Genomic DNA, 27,108 nt, shown 5'->3' on the forward strand with positions numbered 1-27,108 from the left:
TCGGCCCATACAGGTGATTTACTTTGCGAGTAAGCTTTACGCGGTTTGCTATAGCAACCTTCTTGCTGAGAGTAAGTGCAGTACTCTAGTTTGATTGCTATTTTGTTGAATTTGGGCTCCTCCAACTAACGTTGACGTTAATTTAATTGCTCTTTGTCTTTCTCTAATATCTATGGTCTGACTGCGTTGAGCATTCCAATGCACTGCACGTGACTTGGTGTCAAGATCTTCAACGGTCACGACAGTAACGAATGTTTAGTCAATTTTTTGCCTCAGTATGCTTTACTCCTGCAAGTGGCCAACTATTGGCTCGAAGGTCTCGACAGCAACTTGAAGGTAAAAAAATACCCCATCCTTTTTAATAAATTATTGATTTTTTAGGATCTCTCCTGTAGACTAGCGCGCGTTCGCAAGGCTCTGACATGGACGACGAAGCAAGGGCGTTCAAAAACCCCTACGCCGATTACGACGGCAAAGATAATTCTAGCGAGGTCAGCTTGTGTTATGTCCTGCCTGCCAGTTCCGTTCGCTGTAACTGCACTGTTGCGCAGGTGACGTCACACTTTCGTCTTCGCATTTCCGAGCACATTGGTGCAGGTCTGGATTGGCTACATGGTCACTACGACGCGAAACGAGATCGAGATCAGTCCGTCTACACGGGTTCATCAGGTAGAGGAGCTCCTCGCGAGGAATCCACACCCAAATCACTTCGTTCTTTCGAGGAATCGCTCTACTCTACCTAAAACTAGCTCAGGCGGAGTCATCGTACGACCGTTATCTACGAAACGCCGCTGAACTTGTCGAAACAAGCCGGAGAACGAGACGGCTCACGTTTCTGTGCGGCGATTCGGGCCCGCTCGCCTTATCATGCGTGCTTAGAGAAAAATTAGGCGAAACGGAGCGCGCCAAGCAGTTAGCCCGCGACCTATCACGCTTGGGAGCTGAAGCGCGAGACGCGTCACTCCCAAGCGAATATCTCTATGGTCACGTGGGATATTTATACTCGCTTCTCTTCGTTCGCGCGCACCTTGGAGAGGGTTGGATAGACGAGAGCGATATTAGCAGAGTTAGTTGCTATGTTAGCCCCGGCGCTTTCTCTTCGGTTGAATTCTCGTCTACGTGTTGTAGCTATGTGAGGTGATATTGGAGAGCGGAAAGGCCGGTTCTCGCAAGTTTCCCTCGTTGAAAAGTCCGCTAGTTTACACGTGGCACGACAAATTGTACATTGGGGCTGCACACGGCATATCCGGCATCATTTATGCATTGTTACAGGTAAGGAAAACCTCGATAGACTATTTTGGATAATTAATTATGCTCCTATAGGTGCACGCACTTTCACCTGTGTCTGATCATCTCCATTCTCACATTAAGCCGACTGTCGATTTTCTTCTTACTCTAAAATTTCCGTCTGGCAATTACCAGTCCTCCTTCTCTAACAAAACAGACAGACTTGTGCATTGGTGTCACGGAGCGCCCGGACTCGTTCACGCGTTCGTGAAAGCTTACGAGGTTCGTCAGACGCCTTGAAACAACTGTGGACTCACTTTCAAGTCTCAGGTTTTCAACGAAGAGAGATACTTGGCAGCTGCTCGCGAGTGCGCTGAGGTCGTTTGGAAACGCGGGCTCTTACTCAAGGGAGACGGAATATGTCACGGAACAGCTGGAAACGCGTACACGTTTTTGATCCTCTATCAAACGACTAAGGAACCGAAGTATCTTCATCGAGCTTGCAAGGTAAATAAATATAAGACGTGCAGTCAAATATTTATGTGGTCCCCTTTATGCCATTTTACGTCACAATTGTACTAGTTTGCTGAATGGTGCATGAATCGAGACAAGAGCTACAGTCATCCAGATCATCCATGGTCTCTTTATGAAGGTTATAATAAGTTTATGCATAATTATGTGCGTTCATGTACGTTGTGACTCTAGGCTTGGCCGGTGTTCTCTACTTCCTCGCTGATATCCTTGACCCCATGCAGTCTCGTTTTCCCGGTTTCGCTCTTCCGCGCGCTTCCTAAGGTGACGTGTGCAATTGTACGTAGTCGACTAGCAATACAGCATTTTTGGAAAAATTAAGCGCGTGCAGAACGGCATTGATTCGTCCTTTTTACGGTAAAAGGGTCTCGCAGCTCCTTTTGCCAATCTGCAGGGAGGTCCATCCGGTGTTGAGATATAGTGCTCGATCAACTGGACGACGTTGGAAAAAAGAGGTCCGTCATCAATGGCATATTGAAGGATTCCTTTAGGAGAAAGAGGCGACGTCACAAGCGTGACGTCAAATCATTCTTACCTGCAGATGAATCTGAAAATGTCTGGGTTTTCCATCAGCGATCATGGATACAACGTAATGTCCGTCTTCTCGCGTGCTTTCTCTCACTCCATATGGACTATTGATCATAAATGCACCTGTTCAAAGGTCAAATTCTAAGCAATTTATATATGTATTTTATCTATATTTACATATATTTATATATGTATATATTTATACTTTGCATTTATTTTAGTCAGCAGAAGTTCTGAGCATGACTGAGCACGTCAGAAATTCGACAACTAATTATTTAAGCAGTATTCTACCTGCACAGAATCATCTGGAGTCTTTCTCTGTAACACCAGGAAATAGAGCTATGACAGTCTTCTTTAATTAACTGTTTCTGATTTTATCAAAGCAGTGTCCAAAGTAGACGCATCAATAACCGCTGACAGTCGACGACAATATTCAATGAACGTAGCGGAAATCTGTTCGTTATTCTTTGCAGACTGTATTGTTCAGGTGGTAAGCCACAGCTGTCGAGTTCCCAAGTCACTTCGAAAACGTCGAAAGATGTGTAGGTGACCGTGACGATAGTTGCTGAACCAAGCACGGTAATTAATTGAAATTTAGTTGTGTATACTTGTATTTGTATACCACGTGTACCAGCTCTAGCTCCAGCAGGTACTGTTTAGATACATTAGCGTGCTTTAGCTTTTCGCTTCGCGCTTCGTCGCCAAACTGCACCTCTTCTTGGGGCCATTCTTCTAGAATGTTGGTAATGGCCATAGCTTAGACTATGAGAATGAGTTACAGTACGAAATCGTCATAAGGTCAATGGACTCAGGATCTCCTCCTCTGTATGTCGACGAAAACTTTACGATACACGTTACAGATGTCAATGAAGCACCTAGGTACTGCAGTGTGTGATGTTAGAGAACAACAAGGTCGACGATCCGCTCGAACGACTCGTCAGGTGATGACGTTTATTTTGTGCAAGCGGTCGTTAATACTACAGTACTGTCTAGACCATACTCCTATTACATCTATGCCTACTGTACACTCTCGCCAGGATGGAACCATAGATGTATGAGAGAGGGATTGGCAACTCCCTCTGTCACGTGATATTTGCGCGTAACTAGGTGTGACTCGTCGCAATGGAAGACTTCATCGAGGCTATTACTTGCCTTTGCGAAGAGACTATCGTTCTCGCTGGCGCTCCCAGAGCCATAGTGATGAAGCAGCTGTCTTCGAAGGTGAAGAGCTCCCTGGATGATCCCAAAGTTCGCGAAAACGCCGAAGGCATCGTTTCCGTCATCAATTCGTGCGTGCAACGCGGTCTGAAGAAGAAAACGATTTCTTTTCAGCGAGAGGAATCCTCTCTGGCCTTTCAGGAAGCGGCTCTCACAAGCCTTCCTCCCTTGTGGGACAGGATCTTTGACTTTACCCTTTTACAGATAGAAAGCAGCGATCCTATTTTCAGCCAGTCAATGAATCTGCGACTTTTTGACGCTATTTTTGAACGGCAACTTCGTTTTCGCTTTGGCAAGGAAGGTGATAGTGCATCAAAAGCTTGTGAAAGAGAGCCCAACGAGACGGAGCGAAATATCCTCCGGTACATGTGTGGGTACGTCCCCTTTTCTCTTAGGAAGAAGTTCTCAGGCAGTGACGTTTTTGTTCGTTGCCTCGACGGAATGCGATTAGAATGTGAGGAGAATGCTCTTCCAGATCATTCGTACTCTGACCCGTCCACAGCAAGCTCTTCTGCTTGGCTGTCACGCATATGGCGTGGAAATCTTTTTGAAGTAAACGACGCCGCCTTTCGTTTTTTTCTATGCCTTGAGAGACAGATTGCTAACAAACTGCCAGCGTTTCTGCTTAAGCAGACAAGCAGCATCAGAGATTTCAACGCCGAAGTGGCCCAGTCTTCGCAACTGTCACAATCGTGGCAACCACTTTCAGAATGCGTAGAAGACGATTTCGCGTCTCATTCTCTATATGAAGAAGTTATTTCTCTCTATGTCACAATCAGGGGGCATGCTATTACGGCAAGCTGGCTTGAACAGTTTCAACAGGAAAGACACTGCCAGATAAAAGCCAAAAAGTCCTTGCGTAAATCTGTTCGCGTGAGGGACGAATAAAAATATATAATGTAGATATATATTCTCTGCCTAGGCTACAGTCGTGCCCGATTTCTCTGCCAACCTTGCTTTCTTAGCGCTTCGTCGGGGAAGAGCGGTATCATCGATGACTTCTTCTGGATATCGAAGACGCTTTCTTGAAGAGTTCCCTCGGACAGGATCAAGCGCCAGCGACCCTTGCATTCTTAGTGAAGCTGCGTTGTCGATGAACTGCTTAACGGTTGGGTTGTCACATCGCCCCCCTCTCGCTCGTTGATTGCCAAAATAATTTTCAACGGCATCCTGATTCAGATGACCACTCAGAAAATACAGATTTTCTCCGGCTGGGTTACACGAAAAGATGTAGCGAACAAGTTCTACAAAGGACCTTACTGAAGGACGAGAGAATTACATTTAAATTGAGACAGCTTAGTCATCTTTACCGGTGATGTACCACCCTTCTGACGTTTCTTTGCTGAGCATTCTTATCTGTTGATCTCTCTTTTCTACCCCAGCATGCTCGACGTCCTTCCTCCATCTTTTTAGGTATCCAAGAAAGTAATTCTCTAGCCACTATACAAAATACTTCCATAAAGATTGGAGTGAGATTGAAGTACTATGGAATAGCTTACATCAAGTCTCTCATCACTGCTATTCCTATACGGTCTTCGATCAGCTTTCTTCTCTTTCACTGACCTGCAGTTAAGGCAATCAAAGGCCTTGTCAAAAATTCTTATGAATTTCGTAGTTTCTTCTGCTTCGGGAATTTTATAGAAGTCAATGGCGTCAGCAACAGTGCTGCTTAGTACCTTCAAAAGCAAAAATCACAATAAACAACTTAAATGGGCGTGAGTACCTGCGCAGCCAGATCAACGCGCATTCTAGAATATGATGTTAGTTCAATATGTTCAAGAGATAGCTTTGGCACGAGCTTAAGCCCGCTCTTGTCAGCGTCGTGTCGTATTAGCTCGTACAGTTTGCGGATGTGATCCCAGATAATCGGTTTTCCATGAAACTAAAAAGTAATATGAGAGGGTAAAAGAAAGAAATAAGTGCACTGTTGACCATCATTGATCGTCGACTGCTTGAAAGGAATGAGTGAGAAAGACAGTTCCTTGTCGTCTTAACGAGGTGAGGAACATCGCAAAAGAAATACAGCCAACGGTTGTTGGAGCTGTATTTATTGATGACTTTGTACGTGGGACCTTCATCGTCGGCAGGAGACCAGTGAGAACGATAAAAACGTCGGTTAGAAGCAGCTCCGTCGCAGGTAATTGCTATCACGTAAAATCCTATTGTTTCGAGCTGGCGGACTGCTTCCCATATTATGCTGTGCAGTGACGCGGCTGTTATTCCTGTCGTAGGAAAATGCGCGTACGGAAATCGGATCCCGGTTACGAGGCCGCGGACCATCACCGCCAGCATATGCATAGCCACCTGAACAGGACAACCTTTCTCTGACTCCTTCCTTTTCAGTTTCAGCGATGATTCTAATGCAAGAAGCTTGTCGTTCACGTCGGTTGTTTTGACTACTCCAACAACGCTTCCGCTGTTTTTGTCAAATACTAGGTCCTCTTTTATTTTCATCTCGTCAAATAAAATGACCACGTGGCGCTGGATGTTTGTCAATGATTCGATTTTTGCTTCCTTCATCAGCTGCGCATTTGTGGCGGCATTGAATCCAACATCCGATGGAAAAACGTGAATATAATCGCGAAGGGTCCTTTCGGAAGGCAAGGCTATAAATCCAGCAGTACGGGTAGCGTGATAGGCTGCAGAAGACAGCATTTGAAGGTGAAGAGCCCATTTAATCATGAGTGGATGCCATCGCATCCCTGTTGCTCCTTTAGCTGCTGCCGCCCTTTTCTGTTGCTCCCAGAACAATCTCCTATAAGGGAAAAAACATGCCATATACTCTTTGTTAATTTTGCGTCCAACCTGAACGATCCAAACGGAAATTTAGACTCCATTTCGGGCGTTTTCTCGTTAACGATTGATTGAAGCTCTTCGTGTACGCCAGGCTCGACTGCAACTCCATCATGCTCCACCGCTGTATCGATCTTACTGACAAGCCGACGAATTCTAGCTTGCGCATTTCTCTTGCTTTTTGCCAGAAGCTGTAATTTTTTCTGCCGTTCTGGCGTGTTCAGAACCCGATGAGGAGCATATTTTAATCTTGTCGCAGGTCCTGCACGCGTGCGGTAGCTTTGCCTTCGTAAAACATTTCTGTGAGACTGGCAAGCTGCGCATCTACTGCCCTGGATGCTGACAAGAAGGGAACACTTGGTACTCCGAATTGTACGATTACTAGGCACACTGTCATCGACGACAGCAAGTGTATTCAAGGTTTTTCCTTTAAATCTTCCCTTTTTGGCACTTCTGGATTCGAAGAACTGTGGGTCGGGATTACCTACAGGCATGCACACGCAATTCCACAGTGCCCACAAACAAACCATTGTTTTTGTCTCACACCTGGACAGACATGCAGATTTTCTAAAGCGCTAATAATTTCCTCAACTCCTGTTTGAGGAACAGCAGCAAGAAGCGGACACAACTCTTCGCGGATTTTAAATTTTCCGACGTAGATATCTATGGAAGTGGCCGTTATCTGTACGCTGTACAGTTGCGTTATAGGAGGAACTATTTCTGGCTCTGATGCACGCAATCGAGTGAGATATATCTTGTCGTCAGACTCAACCGTATGCCACCATTTCCGGAAATTGCTTTCATCTGTCGCAACGAGATTGATGCATGGGGGTATTGGCAGATGTGCGATTGTACCTTTGCGTATGGCATCCGCATCTCCTACGTCAGATACATTCTCTGGATTTTTCCCTATTTTCCTAGTGCCTTTCCGCTTCGTTAATCTTGTTTTCTTAGTCATGCTAAATAGACAGGTGACATTACATACTTTGTCCAGAATCTCCGCATGAACAAAGAGGAATGTCTAAGCTAGCACGTCTATGCATTAGAGCAACGTTAAGTGGACCAGAAACTGCTGCACGTTCAGCGAGTATGCCATGATTAGCGAAGAAAACGCGCCCCCCCATTGGAGCCCCTCCCACGGAAGTAAATGGCTTCGAACACGCGACAAACATCACGCGAGTTGAAGACCATCCCCTGAAGCGCTGCTCGAAGGTGGATGAAAGGATTATCACGGAAAAAGACGCCCAAACGAAGAGGTGTGAAGGAGAATACTCACCCCCGTGTACGAGTGCAAAGATCACGGCCTAGACACCTCGATTGCGATCGCGTCTTCAAAAATCAGATACTATTACGTTCGATCAGCGACGTTGCAGCGCGCGGATAGGTTTCGAGTCGTTTTCGACTATAAACTATGAGAGAAATTTGGGTTTATATACGGGACGTAACGAGTCAGACATGGTGTCGCTGGTGTACTAAGGAATCGGTCACGTGACAGAGGGAGTTGCCAATCCCTCTCTCATACATCTATGATGGAACATCCGGGCGGGAGAGAGTCTAGTCTAGGCACGAGACTTGTAGCTTGAGTCGCCGACGCCAGGTTGGCGCTTTGTAGCGTTGTGAGTCGCGGAGAAGAGCTGATATTCGTATACATGTACAGCGATTGTGACCGTGAATCTCTACTGGTGTATAATTTTTTCGTTTAGACATTTGTAGTAACTCCCACGAGACTCCAAACTAGCCTCGGTCGCAGGCCCTATATCCCGGGAAGGAGAAGGGCCTTGTACCATCGGTCTGCGTCATTGACTAGTTATCCACGTGACCCCGGGTTAACAATATTATTTCATTTGCACCTCGCTTTGCTGCTAAATTATCTTAGCAAGATGGCGAAGTGTGTCCTGCTTGACCCTGACTACCGATCCGAACGCGCTCTCTGGTTAGAGCTTTTTGAGACTAATCAAAAGAACTCGTTAGAGTAATTGGCCAATCGGCCAAAAAGGCGCAAACGCTTCAACCAGAGAGCGCGTTCGGATCGGTAGTCAGCGTCAAGCAGGACACACTTCGCCATCTTGCTAAGATAATTTAGCAGCAAATCGAGGTGCAAATGAAATACTATTGTTAACCCGGGGTCACGTGGATAACTAGTCAATGACGGAGACCGATGGTACCAGGCCCTTCTCCTCCTCGGAGTATCCGGGATCAGAGGCGAAGGGCCTGGGACCGAGGCTAACTCCAAACAAGACTGCTTATTATCTCTCCAACTACCAATCATCTATCCTCCCTTCCGCTATCCCGGATTAGGCCTTGCTACACTACTACGGCGCCTACGAGCTGTGTTCATCGCTGTCCGACGTATCATCCATAACGTAGTCTTCAAAACGCACCGGAAGTCGCGGGATCCGGCGTGGTCGTTCGGGCGGCTCGTCCTCCCTTCCGAGCATTTCTGGCGTAAGTGGGGGTGGTTGCTGGGCTTGAGTGTTGCCAGGAGGCTGGGCTACCGGGCTTGCGATCGGTTGCACGGGTGAAATTGTTACGTCGGGGCCATTGTACTTGCGATTGGTTGCGGTGTGTCGATCACAGGGCCACTCGGGAACCAGGATATGACGACGTCGTTAAAGTCCGTTACGGCATCTCCAGAGTCCGTACGGTGTGAGGTTTCGTTGCTCGTTCGTTCGTTCGCTCCGGTTCCTGGCTGCGGTTGTGAGTGTGATTAGGTGTCGTGGGGGACGCGAGTGTTTGTCCGTTGTGTACGGCGTCCATCGTGGTCGTGCTGGATGTGTCGTCGTCCGTCGCGTCGTTGAGTTGATAGCACGGGCGTAGGCGGTCGTGGTGGGTATACCCATCTGCGTCGCCTCCTTTGTGTGAATGTTGAATTTGGTAAACGTCATTCTCTCCCTGTTTCCGCAGGATTTTAAATGGGCCGTCCCACACTGAAAGTAACTTGTAGGCTTTTCCTCGAAGTCGGCCTGGATCATGCAGATAGACGAGGTCGCCGGGCGAGTACAAACGTACGTGGGGTGTCACGCCCTGACGTTGTCGCTCCTAGGCCGCCGTCAAATTGTCATCCACTAACTCTCGCGCTCTAACGATCTCCGTGGATAACCGTCGAAGATACTCTGACGTATCCGTTGGCGGCGGGGGCGCGCGACTGCACGCGGTGTCGGTTGGCAGTCGAGGTTTCCTGCCGTATAGAAGCTCAAAGGAAGATGCTCCTGTCGAGGTTTGCCTTGAAACGCGGTAAGCGTGGAGCGCGAACGGTAGCCACCGATCCCAGTCAAGAGGACGATCCCGGCAGTACTTCCGGAGGATGTCGAAGATGGAGCCGTTAAACCGTTCGACCAAGCCATCGCCTTGTGGATGGTACGGGGTCGGGCGGGTTTTCTCTAATCCCATCATTTGGCACAAGTGGCGTATCACGCGTCCTTCAAAGCTTGGGCCCTGATCGGAGTGGAGTATTAGGGGGACGCCATGTCGCGATAAAATTCCGTTGTAGAGAGCCCGTGCCACCGTCTCGCTCTTTTGATCTGCAGTAGCGAATGCTTCCGGCCAGCGGGTGAAGTAGTCTGTACATACTAAGACATATCGATTTCCCCGAACAGTCCGAGGAAGTTCGAGGAAGTCTATAGAAACCATTTCAAATGGCCCGCCAACGGGGATTGACCTCAAGGGCGCTTTTGGGCGAGGCGCTACGGCGTTCGCTCGTTGACAGGTCGAGCAGTGACGAATGTAGTCGTCAACGTCGGCGGAAAAGCCTGGCCAGTAGTAACGTTGCAGAAGTGTGTCGGTGGTTTTGCTGACGCCGAGATGACCGCTGAGAGGATCTCCGTGAAGTTGTTGCAGAATGGTTAGAACGAGAGCTTGCGGCACGACGAGGACCGACGTTGTTTCCAACCAGGCACCAAGACGGCGGTTGCGTCGTAAAATGTTGTGGTCGTCGAGCTGTAGCTGATCCCACACTTGCCGGTAGCGGCGATGTGCACCCTGGCGCCAAATTCCTTCTGCTGGTCGTCGTCCTTCGTTCGCTCTAATGCGGACAATCACAGTTGCTAGGACATCGTCGGCTTCCTGCATAGCGCGGAGTTCTGCAACGTTGACGCTCGCTGGTATCGTCGTGACGGCACACATTTGCGACAGTGCGTCAGCGTCGACGTGCAGTCGTCCTGGCTTTTACTCCACTGTGAAGTCGTACTGGCTTAGCCTCGTACCCTAGCCTCGTCTCCGCTTTCGCTAGTGCGCGCGGAGAGAGGCCTGGGCGCATACTACCCCTCGTGACCCCTTACCTTTCCACGTGATTGCCGTTTAAGAAATCGCGCGTGCATGTCGAATTACAAGCCTGGTCGCCTTTGCCTTCGTGTTAATTTTCTAACTCACGTTCGCCACCTTCCGATAGCGTCTCAGGCAGACGTACATCTAGCACGCTACTTCTAGAAATGGCTCACAGTTCGGACTTCAAACGCGTTCTACCTCTTTTCGCGATTTCTGGGTAAGTAGACCTAAATGTACGCGAGTCGAAAGTCTGCCTGGGACGCGCTATCGGAAGGTGGCGAACGTGAGTCAGAAAATTAACACGAAGGCAAAGGCGACCATGTTTGTAATTCGACATGCACGCGCGATTCCTTAAAAGGCAATCACGTGGAAAGGGAGGGTCACGAGGGGTAGTATGCGCCCAGGCTCTCTCCGCGCGCATTAGCGAAAGCGGAGACGAGGCCTGGGTACGAGGCTAGTACTGGCTCAGGGTGTGCATCCAGCGACCGACTTTTCCCGCGGGGTGCTTCATCGTGTGGGGTGGACCAGCGGTCGGTGGTCAGTCACGATAACGGACGGTGCTCCCAAGAGGTATGGGTGAAAATGCGCTGTGCTCCAATTGAGAGCGAGCAGCTCCTTCTCCGTTGCGCCATAGTTTGTCTCTGTGGCACTCAGCTTCTTGCTGGCAAAGGCAATGGGGCGTTCGTGGCCGTCGATAATTTGGGAGGACGGCGCCAAGGCCAACGTAACTGGCATCTGTTTTGAGCCTGAATTGTTCCGAAAAGCACGGGAACGCCAGAACAGGAGCCTCGGTCAGCTTTGCCTTTAGGGTCGCAAAGGCACGCGCTGCCTCCGTTGTCCAGGCGAATTTGGAATGGCCTGTGGTCAGGTTGTGAAGAGGAGCGCGGCGATGGTAGAGAATCCAGGGACGAAACGACGATAGTACCCAGCAAAATTGATGAACGATCGTACCTCCGTTTTCGTACGCGGTTCGGGCCAATTCCGGACTTTATCCACTTTAGTCGGATCCGTGGCGATACCCTCAGCGCAGACGATGTGCCCCAGGTACAGCACCTCCGATCGAACAAATTGGCACTTTTCCGTGCGTAATTTCAGTCCAGCCGTGCGTAGTCTCTCGAAGACTGCGCGCAGGTGGCAAAGGTGTTCCTCAAAAGCGCGGGAATGTAAAAGGATGTCGTCGAGGTACACCAGGCAAGTATCGAGCGTGAGTCCCCGAAGTACATCTTCCATCAGACGTTGAAATGTGGCTGGTGCATTTGTAAGTCCAAACGGCATCACTTGAAATTCGAAGTGGCAGCCATTCGACGAAAAGGCAGTCTTAGCCCTGTCTTCCTCGGCCAAGAGGACCTGCCAATAGCCAGAGGCTAAGTCCAATGTCGTGAAGAATAGGGCGCCTCCGAGGCTGTCCAGGGTCTCGTCGATGCTAGGGATGGGGTACGCGTCTTTCACCGTAATGTCGTTGAGGAGACGGAAGTCCACGCAAAAGCGGAACTTCCCATTTTTCTTTGTCACCAGGATGACCCGGGACGACCATTGGCTGCAGCTCGGGGCGATGATATCGGCGTCCAACATTTCTTGGACTTCGCGATTTCTTTCGGCGCGAAGATGGAAGGGCTGACGATATGGACGTTTATGAATTGGGCGGTCAGTCGTCGTAACTATGCGATGCTGGCAAACATTGGTGCGCCCCAGATCGAACGGATGGCGGCTGAAAATGTCGTTGTATTCCATGAGGAGAGTCTCCAGAGCGGCACTTTGTGAGGGTGTCAAAGCAGGCGTGTCCGGAGTGGCGGTATCCACTGATCGGGTGGCGACGTATTCGAAATAGAGGCTGTTAGGGGTCGAGGGGTCTATCTCTTCCGCCGTTCCGAGTCGCTTGCCTTTGTACAGTTTACGTTGTCCGCCCACATTGAAAACCCTGACAGGGATGATGCCAGTAGTATTGTTGGCCAATGGCGCGGGGACGATCAGGTCATATTTCTCCGCCAGTTGCTCTGACGGTTCGAATAGCAGCGGATGAGACGAGGAGGTGCAACGCTCTTTGTTGTCGGGATAGACGACTGCACCGGCGACTATCATTTCCATCTGACCGGGCGAAAACACGACGGACTCAGCGAGTACAACTGAGTACAACGGGGACGACGGGGTCGGCGATGCGAGCAACGACGAAGGTGGGGGAGGGGCGATGAGTGGGTGGGAAAATCCCGACGGTAATTGTAATTGACGACGCGAGACGAGCAGGTCAATGTCGTGTTGGGCGATAAAATCTGCACCGAGGATCGGATTGGCAGTGATCGGCGCGACACGAAAATAGTGTGGCGTTGTCCACGCCCCGATTGTAAGTGGAAGATTCAGTGCGCCGAGAACCGGGATGTTATGTCCGCTAGCCATCGATAACTGTTCGGTCGACTGTCGGACATTCGTCGGGGCGAATGACGGCGGAATGATCGAAACGGCCGCGCATGAATCGAGGCACCGGCTTGAGTGGCCATTTACCATAGCGTCAACTTGGAAAACGGCGGCGAAGTGCGGTGAGACCGGTTGCAACGCGCCGACCGCGAAGGGCAGGAGTAAGGGTTCGTCGCGCGAAGGGAGCGGGGAACACTGTTGATGGGTGTCATGTTTTGCGCTAAACTTCGTGCACATCATGCGAATGTGTCCCAGTTCACCACAATTCCAACAGCGGCGCTCCGCCAAAGGCACAGACGAACGTGGTGCGTACGGAACGCCAGACGACACAGCGAACGAAGCGTGAGCCGGTGACTCCAGGCGAATAACGCGGTTGAGAAGAGAGGAGAGTAACGTAGATTGTTGTTCGACTGCTTTCGACAAGGTGTCTGCAGGTGTGGCCGAGGCGACAAGTGAAGGTGGCACCGTTGAAGTGCAGGTCGGTTGTCGGTCGTCAGCGCGGCGACGTTCTTCGGATAATCGGCAGCGTTCACTTCCAGCGCGATGCGAATGGCGTCGTCCAAGCTCTTCGGATTGCCGTAGCGAACGCGGAGACGGCGAATGCTGTCCCGCAGACCATCGAGGAATTGGTCGCGGCTGAGCAGATCGCGTTGCGCGATATCCATTGTGGGGAAAGCTTGCGCGGCGAGACCCCGAATCGCGTTTCCAAAAGCCAAAATACCTTTGTCGCTGCGTTGCGTGCGGAGCCGAAACGTAGAGCGCTTAACCTAGTGATGATTGGCCGGCAGGAAACGATCGCGAAGAGCGGCGAGAAGCGTGGATAACTGAGATTTTGTCTCCGGCGACAATGAACGAAGGGCTTCGCGAGCTGGGCCTTGTAACCGCAGCTGGAGCACGTGGCGGTCAGAGCCGTATATAGAGAGAGCAACCCCGGACATGGACGCCATTTTGTGTCCAACCCTCCTTCCAAGAACGCAACGTTCATATCCTTCTAAGTGAATCTATACCAAACAAAAAGTCCTTGAATCAGTGCGCTCTACTGTCTTACGTAGTTTTACACCGTTCTGTGCCGCCGTTTTAGACTAACCGTCATGCACATTTCCTGTGTATGGATTCAATCCGGATTGAAACACCTTTCTTCGTACGAACAGGCCTAAAAATGCTTATAAACGATATATTATACTTCGTTGCTCAAACTGTTGAAAACGATTTGAAATTTTTTCTCCAAAATAATAAACGGATTTTAAGGAAACTAGCGCGCGCTACTCAACAAGTAAATCGAGTTCTGCATCATTTGACAGACTTGGCGAGGCTCCTCATCGCCATAGATCTACTTCCTCGAGCAATTTCTCTCGTTTTCCATTTGGCATTTGCTCTTCTGCAAAATATGGCTAATGTTGTTTTAGTGTAGTTTGACAAGAGTTTGCCTTTGACGTCATGACACGGCGGAAGGTCTACATCGGCAACCAGAGACTTCGCCTCGTCCAACAAGTGCTTCTTTGCTTTATGTAAGCTAAGCATTTTTTTCTCACTGATGCTTCTTTTATCATCATTTCAACAGAAAGAATCATAGTGAAGACGGGATCGGTTGCTTTAGTGAGACACCCGGATTTATATTCTTTCAAATTTGTCAGACTATGAGGTAGTTTTTGGCTGTTTTCTCGATTTGTCTAAGGCGTATGATCGGGTGGTCCATCCTCTACTCTTTCTGAAGCTATTACAGCGTGGTACTCCTAGCTTTCTTGTACGGTTTTTGAGAGAGTGGTATTTGAGTCAGGAAGTGAGGATACGGTGGGACTCGGCTTTTTTTCTACCACCAACGGTGTACGTCAGGGTAGTGTGCTATCGCCAGTTTAGTTCACTGTTTTCATCGATGGTCTCGTTAAGTCATTGGCAGCGTCTGGGTATGGCCCTTGGGCGAATGGGTGCTTTTGTGGTTGCGCTTTATTTGCGGACGACATAGCCCTCACTTCACCAACCCGGCAGGGTTTACAAGCCTTGCTATCGTTGTGCGCCGATTTTGCTAGGCAGAATCTGTTGAAATTTAATGTTGGCAAGAGTAAAGCAATGGTTTTCAAGTCATCGTCTCGGGTTGATGTAGCTATTCCTACCTTCTTGTTGGATGGACAGGGTTTGCAGGTGGTAGAAGATTTTTTGCACTTGGGTCATGTCATATCTTCAGTTATTATCTCGGATGAGTCAGGTGTTTTGGCGCGGTGCCGACGGTTCTATTCGGCGGTGTTTTGCATTTTGGGTCTTGTGCCTGGCGTTGGGATACAGCCACAGGTGTGGAAGAAGATTATGGACTCGATTCTGCGGCCCATATTGGCGTATGGGAATGAGTTATGGCGGTTGCGGACGTCTGGGGTGGCTAGTGTCCTCCATGCGACTTGGAGACGTGGCTTCAGACGCGGTCTACGGATCTCGGACAGAACTTCGCTGAAGGAGATGTATGGAGGCCATTTCGTTGAAATGGAGGACATTCTGAAAAAACAGCAGTTACTTTTCTTGTGGCGGAACTGCCACTCGTCGAATCCCATTGTTCGGAATTTTTCCTTAAATCCTTTTTATCGTTCCAGTAAGAGTCCTATGGTTTCCGTTCCGGTGTCTGAGAGATCACGTCTTTTATACCTGACTTATATGGAGTTCAAGTCTTGGCTGAAGAAGAACTGATTTTAGTGTGCTATATGTTTTGCCCTTATTCGGGTACTGCTCCGTCTGTGAGCGATTCAAATTTCTAATAATAATAATAATAATAATAATAATAATATGATCGCCTTCGTGACTTATCATCTCCTCCTTGGCCTCTTCGTGGTTGTTTTTCTGTTTGATGGCGGAAAGGCATTCGTCGTAGACAACTTCGTTTTGCTCGACAGATCGTATGCAATATCCAGCGATGTAGAAAAGACTTGTGCGTTCTGCGTTGTCTAGATCATCCACTTCAGCGACATCTGTAGGCTCTATATCAACGAAACCTTCCGTAACAGCCGAATTGGATATTTCACTGTTGCTCCAGTCGAATTCAATGCAAGGCGTGATGGCCATTTTGTCGAGAGTGAGGCAACATAGTGTTTCGTGCTAGTGCATTTGGGACACTTTCGTGGACAGGCTATCAAAAATGTCATCTATGATGCCTGATTGAAAGTTTACGTTTGACATTCGTCTTTGCAATGTGCGGACCGATGGAAAGGGGTGCCCCTGCTGCAATAGCATCTTATAGCCTGTTGTACCGCTGGCAAAACGAAGCTGTAGCGCCTTCTTCACTGTTTGAGTAGACCAATAGACTCCCCTCATTCCTCCACGGCCCATGGCCTCGATTTGATCAGAAGCAAACAATTTCCAAAGGGACGATGTCATTTTCACGTGGCGGCGAAAAACGATGACTTTTCTGCTTTGGCAGATTTCAAAGAGTAGGTCAATTTCTTGATTCTTTCTTTGAAACGTGGAACTTCGGCCGAATGGGCTTGCTCAATAACTTGCATGTCTTCTGTGGCATCAAATGGTTCTTCTGCCTCTTCCACAACGTCATGCACATCTACTCCGCAAAGTAATACGTATGCAGTTGATAATAACCTATCTCACCTTTCTCGATCGGTCCAGGGTTCATGTGCGCGGACTTGGCATACGAATGATCGGAAGAACGCTTTCGGACGTTTCGGTACATAGTCCACTATGGAATGATAAACAGGAAAAAATTCGCAACAAAAAAATATATTCGCAACAAAAAATATATTCGCAACAGCCGCGCCCGAGTAATGAGGCATGCGCAATGGCTTTTGTACGCAAGGATAAAGGCTGGTGGTGACCAGAGTGAAAGATTCTCTCCTCTATTTCTCCGTCCAGTAATGCCTGCAATTCTGCCCCGGTTTTGGCTTCATTTATCTGAAACTGAACCTTACCACCACAAAACTAAACAATGAACTAAGACCTCCATGACTTTGCAGCGAACTCCGTGGTCGGGAATGTCAGCAAAGCTGATTGCTTTTGTCGCTTCGTCAACGTCTCCCGATAAGAGATAGTAGACGACAGCCATCGGTAATCCTGGCAGGCAGGACGCTCCACGCAAAAGAGCGTGGCACATTATTTTTCCAACAATAAAGAACAGTCCAGCCGAAAGAGCTGAGTAGTCTTGAACGGGGAGTTAGTGGTCTTTTTCCCCTATTACATTATTGTTTGAAATTAGGGTTTGTCAGGGTAAACTCACCTTCAAACAGACGTAACCCTCCTTCTCCAGACAGGAGAGCACTGTAAACAGTGAAGAAGAATTCACGGGCTGGTCCCCCGCAATCGATCCCACTCTCCTTTGCATACCTAGGTAATCATTAGGCGTGTTTCCAGTGTCGTTTCAGAATTCTTGTAGATCTTCAATGCTTGAGGAAGAAGTGGTGAATTTCGGTCAATATGGACCACTTTGGCGTTGCAATTCACAACATCATCGACGAATTCAGCAAAGACGTCCTCCTATTTCCTATGCATTTGAGAGACAGCAACTTCTTGACAGTCTAAACTTTATAATTACCCTAATGTGACCAAAAGTTGTATCTCAATTGCCAACCACTGTCAAGGAGAACTTCACAAGCCGACTGTTCCTCTCCGCTGTTTTCTTTCAAGACATTCTCAATGACACAACGTTTGTGTCCCGTAAATATTGCACACAAACGATCAACCTTTTCCTGTGAAAAATTGTCAATTGAAGTCTTAAACAAACGAAACGACATTGTACCGGAAAAATGTCAGACATTTCACCAAATTCCCAACATTGGCTAGATGATCCTTCCAACGGAGGCAGTTCACAGATGCGGGCGTAGTCTTTAGCAGCCTCGGCCGTTGGTGGCGATCCAAAACGAGACGGCCCAGGCTGCCCAACGACGGCAGAAGAGGAGCTCCGCTGACCAACGCCGGCGCGCGATGAACCAGGCTGCCCAACGACGGCAGACGAGGATCTCCGCTGACCAACGGCAGCTGAATTGCGAGATAAACCTAGCAAAGGCTTGTCAAATAACATTGTTAGCAGGAAACAAACCAGTTGAGACTGGCTGAACGAAGTCCCAGGTGAACTGCCGAGAAGAGCCCGCAGCAGGAAGCGATGGAGGTATAGGTTCCCTACATTGTCAGTTGTTGACAACGAACCGGCACTGTATTAAGTAAACTACTAACTGTTCTTCCAAGCACTCAACGTCTCCGACGTCTGCACTGGTCGATTCCCACGCCGATGCTTACAAAGATGCCTTTCAAAGTTTGATTAAAAACTCTGATTACAACGTGTCACACACGCTTACTTCATAGCCCTTTTGCTGGATATAGACTCCACCTTGGCCGTAGAAATGCTTCAGACTGTGTCCATCCCAACGAAATTCCGGACCAACATTGGGTGAGTCAATACAAGCATTGACTACTTTGACGAAGTTGAACCTTTATGAAGTAGATAAGGGATAAGAAAAGACTTTGCGTATAATCATGTACTGATTTTCGCTTGAATATTGGTCGAAATGGTCGGAGAAAATGTGATGAATAAGATCAACAATTGTCCACTCAGATGCATCTTTTGAAAATGTAACACTGTTGACGACCCGCTTATCTCGATACATTGTCGACTTGTTTCTTGGAACAGAGGTGTCTTCTGCAAGCAGAAGGTAGACGTCCTTTATGAACGTCTGCTGCTGTTTGCTCTGGCGACGAACACCTGCACAAAATTAGAATCGATAGAATGGCATAGTTGTTCCGGATAACATACTTTCTCTACGGTTTCGTGAAGGATAAGGGTGTGATGACGCTCTTTGAAACGACCGCGACGAATCGCGAATGTGCGATTCGTCCTGCCACTGCTGTATACGACCACCATTCTTTAATAGCTTTGCCGCGACTGCGGTACTTACTCTTCGGCGGTTTCCGTGCGACGCAATGGTTGGAAAAAGTCGAGAGAGCTCGGACTGTCCACTACTAAAGCAGGCAATATGCAGAGCAAGCCAGGCGAGACATCGAAAGCTTACGTATCGCTTCTTCCTGGCACCGACGCGTTCTCAGCCGATCCTATTCCGCCCAAAACGTCGTTCGTCGCCGGATTAGACGCTATTCTAGCCGTCGTTTGCCGAAAGTTCTCCGCCATGTCTGTTTTGCGCCCAAAACGATGCGAGAAAGAGCCCGTAAAACGCCCGGACAAGTACCTCCCGGATTGGAGAGTGTTTAGGTACGTGGCTGGCCCGTTGCGAACGCATATGAGCCCGTTGCGAACGCATACAAACCCGTTGCGAATGCATATGGGTCGTTGCGAATACATTCGCGCACGTTGCGAATACATATACGGGTTGCGAATATTTGCCGGTTTATCGTTCCATAATAAACGAATCTAGCTTTTTTTACTTACCTACTTACTTGCTTGCTAACTTACTAACTTACTTACTTACTTACTTACTTACTTACTTACTTACTTACTTACTTACTTACTTACTTACTTACTTACTTACTTACTTACTTACTTACTTACTTACTTACTTACTTACTTACTTACTTACTTACTTACTTACTTACTTACTTACTTACTTACTTACTTACTTACTTACTTACTTACTTACTTACTTACTTACTTACTTACTTACTTACTTACTTACTTACTTACTTACTTACTTACTTACTTACTTACTTACTTACTTACTTACTTACTTACTTACTTACTTACTTACTTACTTACTTACTTACTTACTTACTTACTTACTTACTTACTTACTCACCTACTTACTTACTTACTTACTTACTTACTTACTTACTTACTTACTTACTTACTTACTTACTTACTTACTTACTTACTTACTTACTTACTTACTTACTTACTTACTTACTTACTTACTTACTTACTCACCTACTTACTTACTTACTTACTTACTTACTTACTTACTCACCTACTTACTTACTTAGTTACTTACTTAGTTACTTACTTAGGGTTAGAACATTAGAAAATTAGAAAAAGTAATTACAAAATTAGAATTATAAAGTTGAAAACTAGGATTAGAAATTATAAAATTAGAATTAGAAATTACAAAATAGAAATTAGGATTTACAAAAAGGAAATGGCCACAAGGTACACGGACCCTCGAAGAAGTTTGAGTAGTAATCCACCACTATCACGCAATCGGCCTTGTCGACCTGAAACAAATCCATTCCCACTTTTGCCCAAGGTCTCTCTGGCACGTCGTCCGGCACAAACGGCTCTCGGGTTTGTTCCGGACGATACCTGTTGCAGGTACTGCATTTGTACACGTAATCACGTATAGCTGCTCTCATTCCAGGCCAAATAAGTGATTCCTTTCCCCGTCGAATAGCCTTCCATTCTGAGATGCGAGTTGTGAATTTCCTTGAGCATTCTACTTCTTAGCGCTTGTGGTATGACGATCATGTCATCCTTGTATATCAATCCACTTCGCAACGTCAAGCATTCACAAAATGTGTGGTACGCACGGGCTGTTTCTGGGACGTCTGCTCGCGCTTTTGGCCAGCCATCTTGACAAGATTGTTTACAGCCTGTAGCCCTGCATCCTTTGCGTTTCAGCTTGAATATTCATCTTACATTAGGTCTGCTTGCATATTCGGCTCCTCACTGGGGTTTACTGCAAACAGAACTCCGACTGCCATGTCGCGGCTTCCCTTCGTGCAAGTACGCTCTTGAAAGGGTGTCGGCCAGGTACATCGTAGTACCCTTTTGATAACGTATCTCCAGTTCGTAGCGTTCAAGTCTCAGCAGCATGCGTTGAAGACGTTTTGGTGTTTGTGCTTTCGGTTTCTTGGCGATGCTCTCCAGTGGTTTATGGTCGGTCATGACGATCACACGCCTTCCGTATATATTCTGATCCAACCTTTCCCAAGCGTAAACGATTGCTAACAGCTCCTTCTCTATTTGCGCGTAGTTTTGTTCTGTCTTCGTCAGAGCTCTTGAAATGTAACACACTGGGTTTCCTTCCTGTAGTAGAGCTGCACCTAGTTCACTTTGACTGGCATCACACCTGCAAGGTGAGCGTCTTGGACGGATCATAATACTCTAGTACAGGTGCACTAGTAATGAGCTTTCGAATTTCCTCCTAAGCTTTTTCCTGCGCTTCTCCCTACGACCATTAGAAACTGGATCTTTCCAGCTGTCTGAGCGGGAGCTGACGTCAGACAAATTCGGCAAGAATTTGCGAGATATGTCACCATTCCCAATGCTCGTCTGTCCGTTGCGGCATTTTCATAATTGCCTCGATTTTCGCTTGATTGGAGGATACTCCGTTTGGCGTCAGCCTGACCGATGAAATTGACTTCTGTCAGTCTTCGTGTTCCCTCGGTTGAGCTTCAGGTTCCTTTCTCTTGCACGCTCAAGGAATTTCTTGAGATTTTCATCATGATTGCGTTGCGCTTCTGCCATCGTTTCTCGCTGGCAGCCCCAATAACTAAGAAGTCTTTAGCTATCACTTCGATTCGTGGCAGACCTTCTATTATCTCATGCATCCGGCGTTGCCATTCTTCCGGAGCTGAGCTTATGCCGAACTGCATCCTTTTCCATCGGTACCGTCCAAATGGCGTATTGAAGGTTGTGAGGAAACTTGATTACTCCGCAAGTACAACTTGCCAAAAACCAGTCGTTGCATCGAACACTGAAAAGACTTTGGCGTTGGTGACACGCGTAGACACTTCATCCAGCGTTGGCAATGCATTGGTAGTGAGGACGTTGAATGGCTTTATTCAAATCCAACGGATCTATACAAAATCGTAATTTTCCTGATAGTTTCCTGATTATCACCATCGAAGATACCCATGACATCGGATCTGATACAGGGACAATGATTCCATTGTCCGTCATTCGCTTCAACTCTGCTAGTACATCATCTCGTATGGCTGCTGGTAGTTGCCGTTGCGCTGCTACCGTGGGTGTTACGCTGCTGTCGATATGAATTTTGTACTTCCCTGGAAGAGCATCTTTCCCGATCGGTGCGAATACGTCCGCAAACTGATCAAGAATCGGATCGCTTTTGACCTTCGATATTTTGCCTCGTCGGTCGTTATCACATTCACGGCATCGCTTTCCGCGATTTTCACTAACCCCAGTTTTACACTGGCGTTGAACCACAGCAGCGGCGTTACTGCACCTTGGACGACGTAGAAAGCCACTCTGTATGAGCAGGGCGGACTTTCGATGCGCATGTGCGGGTTATGACCAATGACGTAGCCGGAAATACCGTGCTTCGACAAAAGGGGCTGGGCCAAGGTGGGGAAGCACGGGCCAAGCCCAAGACCTACACCGATCGAAAGACCAATTAGTGGCCTTCAAATTTAATCTTCACGTAAAAAAAATTGAGAGGGACGTGTTTCGAGAAAAACGCGTTTGAAGTTGAGGACCCGATATCGCGATAATCTTATCTTGCTTATCTCGCCGTTTTCTCGCCTCCGATCCATCGAAAATGCTGCCATACACTGTGTAAAGTTGAACGTTTCAGTTCATATGCGCGAATAGCTAGATTTCAACCGCTCGCCTCAGCTGATTTCGATCGATCGCGCGCGAAAACTCCGTTTCTTCGTCTACCCGTTCTATTTCGCCGATATGGCATCGAATCGCTTCGCGGAGTGCTATTTCGCCAAAGGCCATGTTACTCGAGCTCGTCGCGAAGCCGAAACAGCGTGTTTCGGGGACGTTTCCTCCTACGCAAAGAGATCTGCTAGAGAACGAGGTTTCGTCGATGACGTCGATCTTTGCCTTGGGCATTCGAGGCTATTGCTCTCTGAGAATAACCGATGCGCTGTCGTTTTCGACTCGGATCGGTGTTCCGGCACTCTGCGGCCTTGCGCGGAGCGTCTGCACGCTGTTCTCGACGATCTTAGCGACAGCGTATCCGCCTACGTGTGTAGGCGTCACCGAAACGACGTCGACTCCCTAAAGCGAGTAGTCGACCACCCTCTCTACGAGCCACCGCCTAAAAGACTCGCAGTTGCTCCGATCCAGCTCACTGTTCAGGTATTTCACCCCGCTCTTTGCCTAGAAAGCGCCACTCCACACATATATATCGCGTCTTCAAGCAGCCCGTGCCTCTGTTGACCGGCACGCAAGGAAGAGAAACAGTGACGCGTCATTCCTCTGACCTAGAAGAAGCACGAGAAGAGCTGAAAGAAGTGAAGGAAGAGCTGGCAGCTTGCCGTAGGCGTGTGCAAGCTCTTGAAGGCGTGAACAAGGCACTAGCAGCAAGACTGGAAAAATCTCGTACTGGTCCGTAACGGTGCTAATTAGCTACACATTTAATGTGAGATAGCGATGCGTCCTGTCTTTCCACGCAGATTTTCCGACGTTAGTAAAATCCTTTCAAGCAGCTCTGTTCGATCATCACGTCCAAAATGACGGAGAAAAGCTATATGACCCAGACACCATGAAAGCCTTCTGCGAAAAGTGCTCACCTGGGCTATTCGATATTCTTGAGGATATTTTCACAAGCAGCAACTCCAGCAGTCTAAGTTATGATTGTAGAACACAATTGAGACGTCAACGTGTTGTAGGAGAACTGTACCGCTCAGCATACCTGAGCAATCAGGTAAAAATTATTGATGAATATTTAATAAAATAATAAACACCTTTTTAAAGCAAATCACAACTTTCGTCTACGATGTTGGCTTGCACCTGTCTCTTTCCGGCTGCTCAGAAGCGGCCCTCGAATGTGGCCGAGCAGTTGGAATATGCAGTCATCCGACGACAATAAGCGATTTCGAAACGATCTATCACGAGACAATAAAAGACAAGTATTAGTACTTACGCAATGCTACAGAAAATATGCCTCACTTGGCACCGCAGGTAAATGTTTTTATTGAGGATGCTCGAAGGAACAAACGTCTCTCTCTTCTGATTATTGACGATTTCCACACCATTCATACTATTCAACGACCTACGTCGTCTGAAACATCAACGGCAATTCACATGGCAACTTGCCTAATCGACGTGCACGATGCAATAGCAAGTCTTGCCCTTCCGCCAGCGTCCGTTTATTACTGGCCTTCAGCAGACGTCTGCAAGGGATCTGTCAACGTCGGGAGAGTAATCGATCTCTTAAACGAGTATTTTCCTTTTTATTGCAAAAGTACCTGGATGACAACGCTGCCAGCCGCATTTAGCCATTTGGATTACAACAATCTAGAAAAAAGTTTAGTTTAGTTTAGTTGAGTTACGGTAAGAAACTTAAGCTTAGCTACAGTAACGCGCTGTGATGTGGCCATCTAGATGTTATACTAATCCGGACCAAAGGGACCGTGACCTTCTTCGAAGCAGTCGACTTGTTGACGAATTCCATCAAAGTCTAAAGTCATCAAGCGATTACAAACTTACTATCGACAATGCTGTGAAGAGTACCCCAGCGCTAAAAAGGTAAATATTTTCTCTGCATTTGGTGCTGAATTGACATATTATCAAAAGATATTTGGAAGAAAACGCTTTACCTTCTCTGGGAGACTATCCTACGTTCTATTTCCAAAAGAAATTTATTGCTCAAGTAAAGCGAGACATACCTACATACAACAGATAAATAAGAGACAATGACATTTTCTAGAATCCTGAAAACCGGACATACAATTCTCTCCTTCCAATTTTAGGACCTTTTCACATCTATCTAAATTCTGTAGAGAATTTATTTACACTGTATCATCCAATATTTGAAGGTACACGCTAGCAGAACCAACACAGAATAAATACATGATTCAACTTCTCTAGGATTGTTTAAGAGTCTATTTGGTCAACGAAAAATTCTGCCCAAAAAACCAAGGCATGAGCGAATGACCACTCTAATTGCAGCTCTATTCGGCGGCTGGCTTCTAATTCGCAAAAAGACTTTCTCAATGTTCGGAACGTGCAAGGATTTCGAGTTCCTTGTCTTTCGGTACCTGCTGGATGAGCTAATCCCTCTTATCTTTTTCTTTTACTCAACTATACATCGAGGCAGCCAATATCAGCTATGGCAAAGTTCCATGATACGGCTTGCCATCATGTTTATAGTTCAACAGCGTCACAATTACGATAAAGCAATGCTTTCAAGCATTAGTGACTGTCTGCATTACGAAACAGCGATACCACAGTGGCAATCGACCTTCTCTTCCAATATCAATGTTTTTAGTGAAAAAAAGATCGAAGTTTTTCACTCGTTATTGCGCACGCAATGCCCATCTTGGTCAAGTGTAGACCAAATTGTTGAATTTGCACACGTTCTGAGCGAAAGGCGATTTGATGCCGCGTTTGCAACACATTTTTTAATCGACGGGGGGAGAAAAGGCTCAAAGCAGAAAATCTCTCAGCTGGCAGGAAAAGCAGCTGAACACATTGCAACAAAATTTAGAAATATATACGAAAACTGCGGGAAGTCAAAAGAGCTACAAACTAAACGAAAGAGAAGGTCCTTTCAACTAAATACGTTAGCCTGCACCTTGGACCAGAGGTCATTTCCTCTTGGGTTTTCTACTCCAAAACCCGCATCGCAAGATCTGTTATGCGATTTAGAAAAATGTGTTGATGAAAGCGATACTTCAATACTTCTAAGCTGCGGACACTCATTTCACGCTAACTGCCTACCTACTACCACCCGATGCCACTACTGCGAGCCATTTCTACTAGACACTGTAAAGAACCTGACAGGAAAATTTAACAAGAGCCTTCAGACCCATATAGCGGACGATACTGAAGAAGAAGCTCCTCCATCTGAAGACCCTGATATTGATAATAGCGTTGAAGAAGATGACTACTACTCAACTAGCGAATTTATTCAGCACCTAATGACGGATTTACAGGCGTTGCCTGTGTCAGCAACAAGACCTAAATTTAGGTCTGCCATTCACCGAGATCGACAACTGGATCACGAGTATATCTAACTTACATATAATATGAACGCTATATTTCTGATGAGAAGTGCAAAAAGTGGTATTATCTAATAAAGAGAGCTCACCTCGACTGCCATCTTCATCGCTCGAGAAAAGTCGATTGTGCTCTTACTTCGATATCTTTATCTCAGCCTCGTTGTGTTCTTAAGAAACCACAAAGCGTTAGGAAACTAATTTCGAGCCTAATGAGAAGGCGGCCACAACAGGAGAGACAGCGCAAATTTACCTTTGCGAAAAAGAGGACCCCCTCTGACGAAACTGCGTCAGACAACGCTCCTGGAACTTGAATATCCACTGCGTTCAGCAGAATGAGAAAACTTTCAAAAACGATAGAGAAAACGACGTAGAAAGCAATCGCAAACTTCCTAGCAACCCGCGCATGCGCATCGAAAGTCCGCCCTGCTCTCTGTATGTGTGTCCATGGCGCGTAATCAGCAATTTTGTAACTCCCGCTGGCTTCTCTTCCGTTTTGTTGTGCATCCTCAAAACAGTTGGTCTTCTCAAGCCGAGTGCACGTTTTATCTGTCGTGGCTTTGAGTAATCGGATTTTGGCAATATGTTAACGGAGGCTCCCGTATCTATGTGGAAGGTCACTTTGTGAGACCCGGATGCGAGTCGATACGTAGTAGCCGTTGCCCGTTTTCCTTGCGGCTTCGTGAGCGTGTTGAGCTCTACGTACTCAACTGTGTCGTCAACCTGATGAACGTCCGCTGTTTTCGATCAACACACTCTACCGTAATGAGTTCTAATGACCCTTTTCGTTGCAGTTGTGACAGGTCTGCTCTCTCGCTGGGCATTCTGCTCTTTTCGGCTGATCGTTCAATCCTCATCAAGTGCATTTCGGACCCTGACTACTGTAATCATCTGGCTTCGCCGTCTGTCTTCTTGGCGATTTCGATGCTTGAGTAGTGGGCGTCTTCTCCGACTTCTCTGATTTCTTTCCACCACGCCCTCTTCCGCGGCTTTTTCTCAACGACGTGAAGTGCGGCTTCGTACTACGGTGGCCGATACGGGGTTAGCACTGCTCACTGCTCGCTTCTCACTGCCCAATCCGGGTCACTTCCCACTGCTCACTGCTTACTTCCTACTCCTCAGTGCTCACTGCTCGATGAAGGTCACTTCCTACTGCTCACTGCTCACTTCTCACTGCCCACTGCTCGATGAAGGCCATTTCCTACTGCTCACTGCTCACTTCTCACTGCCCACTGCTCACTGCTCACTGCTCACTGCTCAGCTCACTTCCGGGAATTGCTGCATTGTGAGTGAACGTTC

The 27,108-nt window shown here is 47.4% G+C and overlaps 2 protein-coding genes across 6 annotated transcripts; one reads left to right on the forward strand and one right to left on the reverse strand.

Moving 5' to 3' along the window:
* The first annotated feature begins 410 nt into the window (after window positions 1–410).
* LOC136195006 (glutathione S-transferase LANCL1-like) lies at window positions 411–2,690 on the forward strand. Of its 3 annotated transcripts, none has more exons than XR_010671737.1 (9): window positions 411–491; window positions 552–669; window positions 723–1,066; window positions 1,129–1,272; window positions 1,324–1,509; window positions 1,558–1,734; window positions 1,810–1,879; window positions 1,933–2,419; window positions 2,508–2,690. XR_010671737.1 is itself a non-coding variant. In XM_065984276.1 (8 exons), the coding sequence occupies exons 1-8, from the start codon at window positions 423–425 to the stop codon at window positions 2,019–2,021; spliced, it is 1,197 nt and encodes a 398-aa protein (XP_065840348.1). In that variant the 5' UTR covers window positions 411–422; the 3' UTR covers window positions 2,022–2,461. The 3 variants fall into 3 exon arrangements, 1 of the variants encoding a protein (XP_065840348.1); XR_010671738.1 differs by lacking the exon at window positions 2,508–2,690 and having other exon boundaries at window positions 1,933–2,199; window positions 2,250–2,461; XM_065984276.1 differs by lacking the exon at window positions 2,508–2,690 and having other exon boundaries at window positions 1,933–2,461.
* Window positions 2,691–14,129: 11,439 nt separating this feature from the next.
* Window positions 14,130–19,090, reverse strand: LOC136194404 (uncharacterized). Of its 3 annotated transcripts, XM_065983504.1 has the most exons (15): window positions 18,960–19,090; window positions 18,846–18,909; window positions 18,704–18,794; window positions 18,433–18,652; window positions 18,249–18,381; window positions 18,127–18,197; window positions 17,993–18,072; window positions 17,693–17,949; window positions 17,525–17,642; window positions 17,281–17,471; window positions 17,174–17,214; window positions 16,898–17,127; window positions 16,552–16,851; window positions 15,945–16,504; window positions 14,130–15,896 (listed from the first exon to the last, which is right to left on the reverse strand). In XM_065983504.1, the coding sequence occupies exons 1-6, from the start codon at window positions 19,073–19,075 to the stop codon at window positions 18,186–18,188; spliced, it is 636 nt and encodes a 211-aa protein (XP_065839576.1). In that variant the 5' UTR covers window positions 19,076–19,090; the 3' UTR covers window positions 14,130–15,896; window positions 15,945–16,504; window positions 16,552–16,851; window positions 16,898–17,127; window positions 17,174–17,214; window positions 17,281–17,471; window positions 17,525–17,642; window positions 17,693–17,949; window positions 17,993–18,072; window positions 18,127–18,185. The 3 variants fall into 3 exon arrangements, with proteins under 3 accessions (XP_065839576.1, XP_065839575.1, XP_065839577.1); XM_065983503.1 differs by having other exon boundaries at window positions 14,130–16,504; XM_065983505.1 differs by having other exon boundaries at window positions 14,130–16,504; window positions 17,281–17,430; window positions 17,489–17,642.
* Between the last annotated feature and the right edge of the window lie 8,018 nt (window positions 19,091–27,108).

The sequence above is a fragment of the Oscarella lobularis genome, chromosome 13 (assembly GCF_947507565.1).
Source record: "Oscarella lobularis chromosome 13, ooOscLobu1.1, whole genome shotgun sequence".
Lineage (NCBI taxonomy): Eukaryota > Metazoa > Porifera > Homoscleromorpha > Homosclerophorida > Oscarellidae > Oscarella > Oscarella lobularis.

Excerpts from the sequence above, each read along its gene's own strand:
- LOC136195006 (XM_065984276.1), top strand. The coding sequence starts at position 423 with ATGGACGACGAAGCAAGGGCGTTCAAAAACCCCTACGCCGATTACGAC. Across the intron at positions 1,067-1,128 it reads ACGAGAGCGATATTAGCAGA|CTATGTGAGGTGATATTGGA; the intron begins GTTAGTTGCTAT and ends TACGTGTTGTAG. Across the intron at positions 1,273-1,323 it reads TCATTTATGCATTGTTACAG|GTGCACGCACTTTCACCTGT; the intron begins GTAAGGAAAACC and ends ATGCTCCTATAG.
- LOC136194404 (XM_065983504.1), bottom strand. The coding sequence starts at position 19,075 with ATGGCGGAGAACTTTCGGCAAACGACGGCTAGAATAGCGTCTAATCCG. Across the intron at positions 18,653-18,703 it reads TTCACGAAACCGTAGAGAAA|GTGTTCGTCGCCAGAGCAAA; the intron begins GTATGTTATCCG and ends AATTTTGTGCAG. Across the intron at positions 18,382-18,432 it reads CAATATTCAAGCGAAAATCA|GTTCAACTTCGTCAAAGTAG; the intron begins GTACATGATTAT and ends TACTTCATAAAG.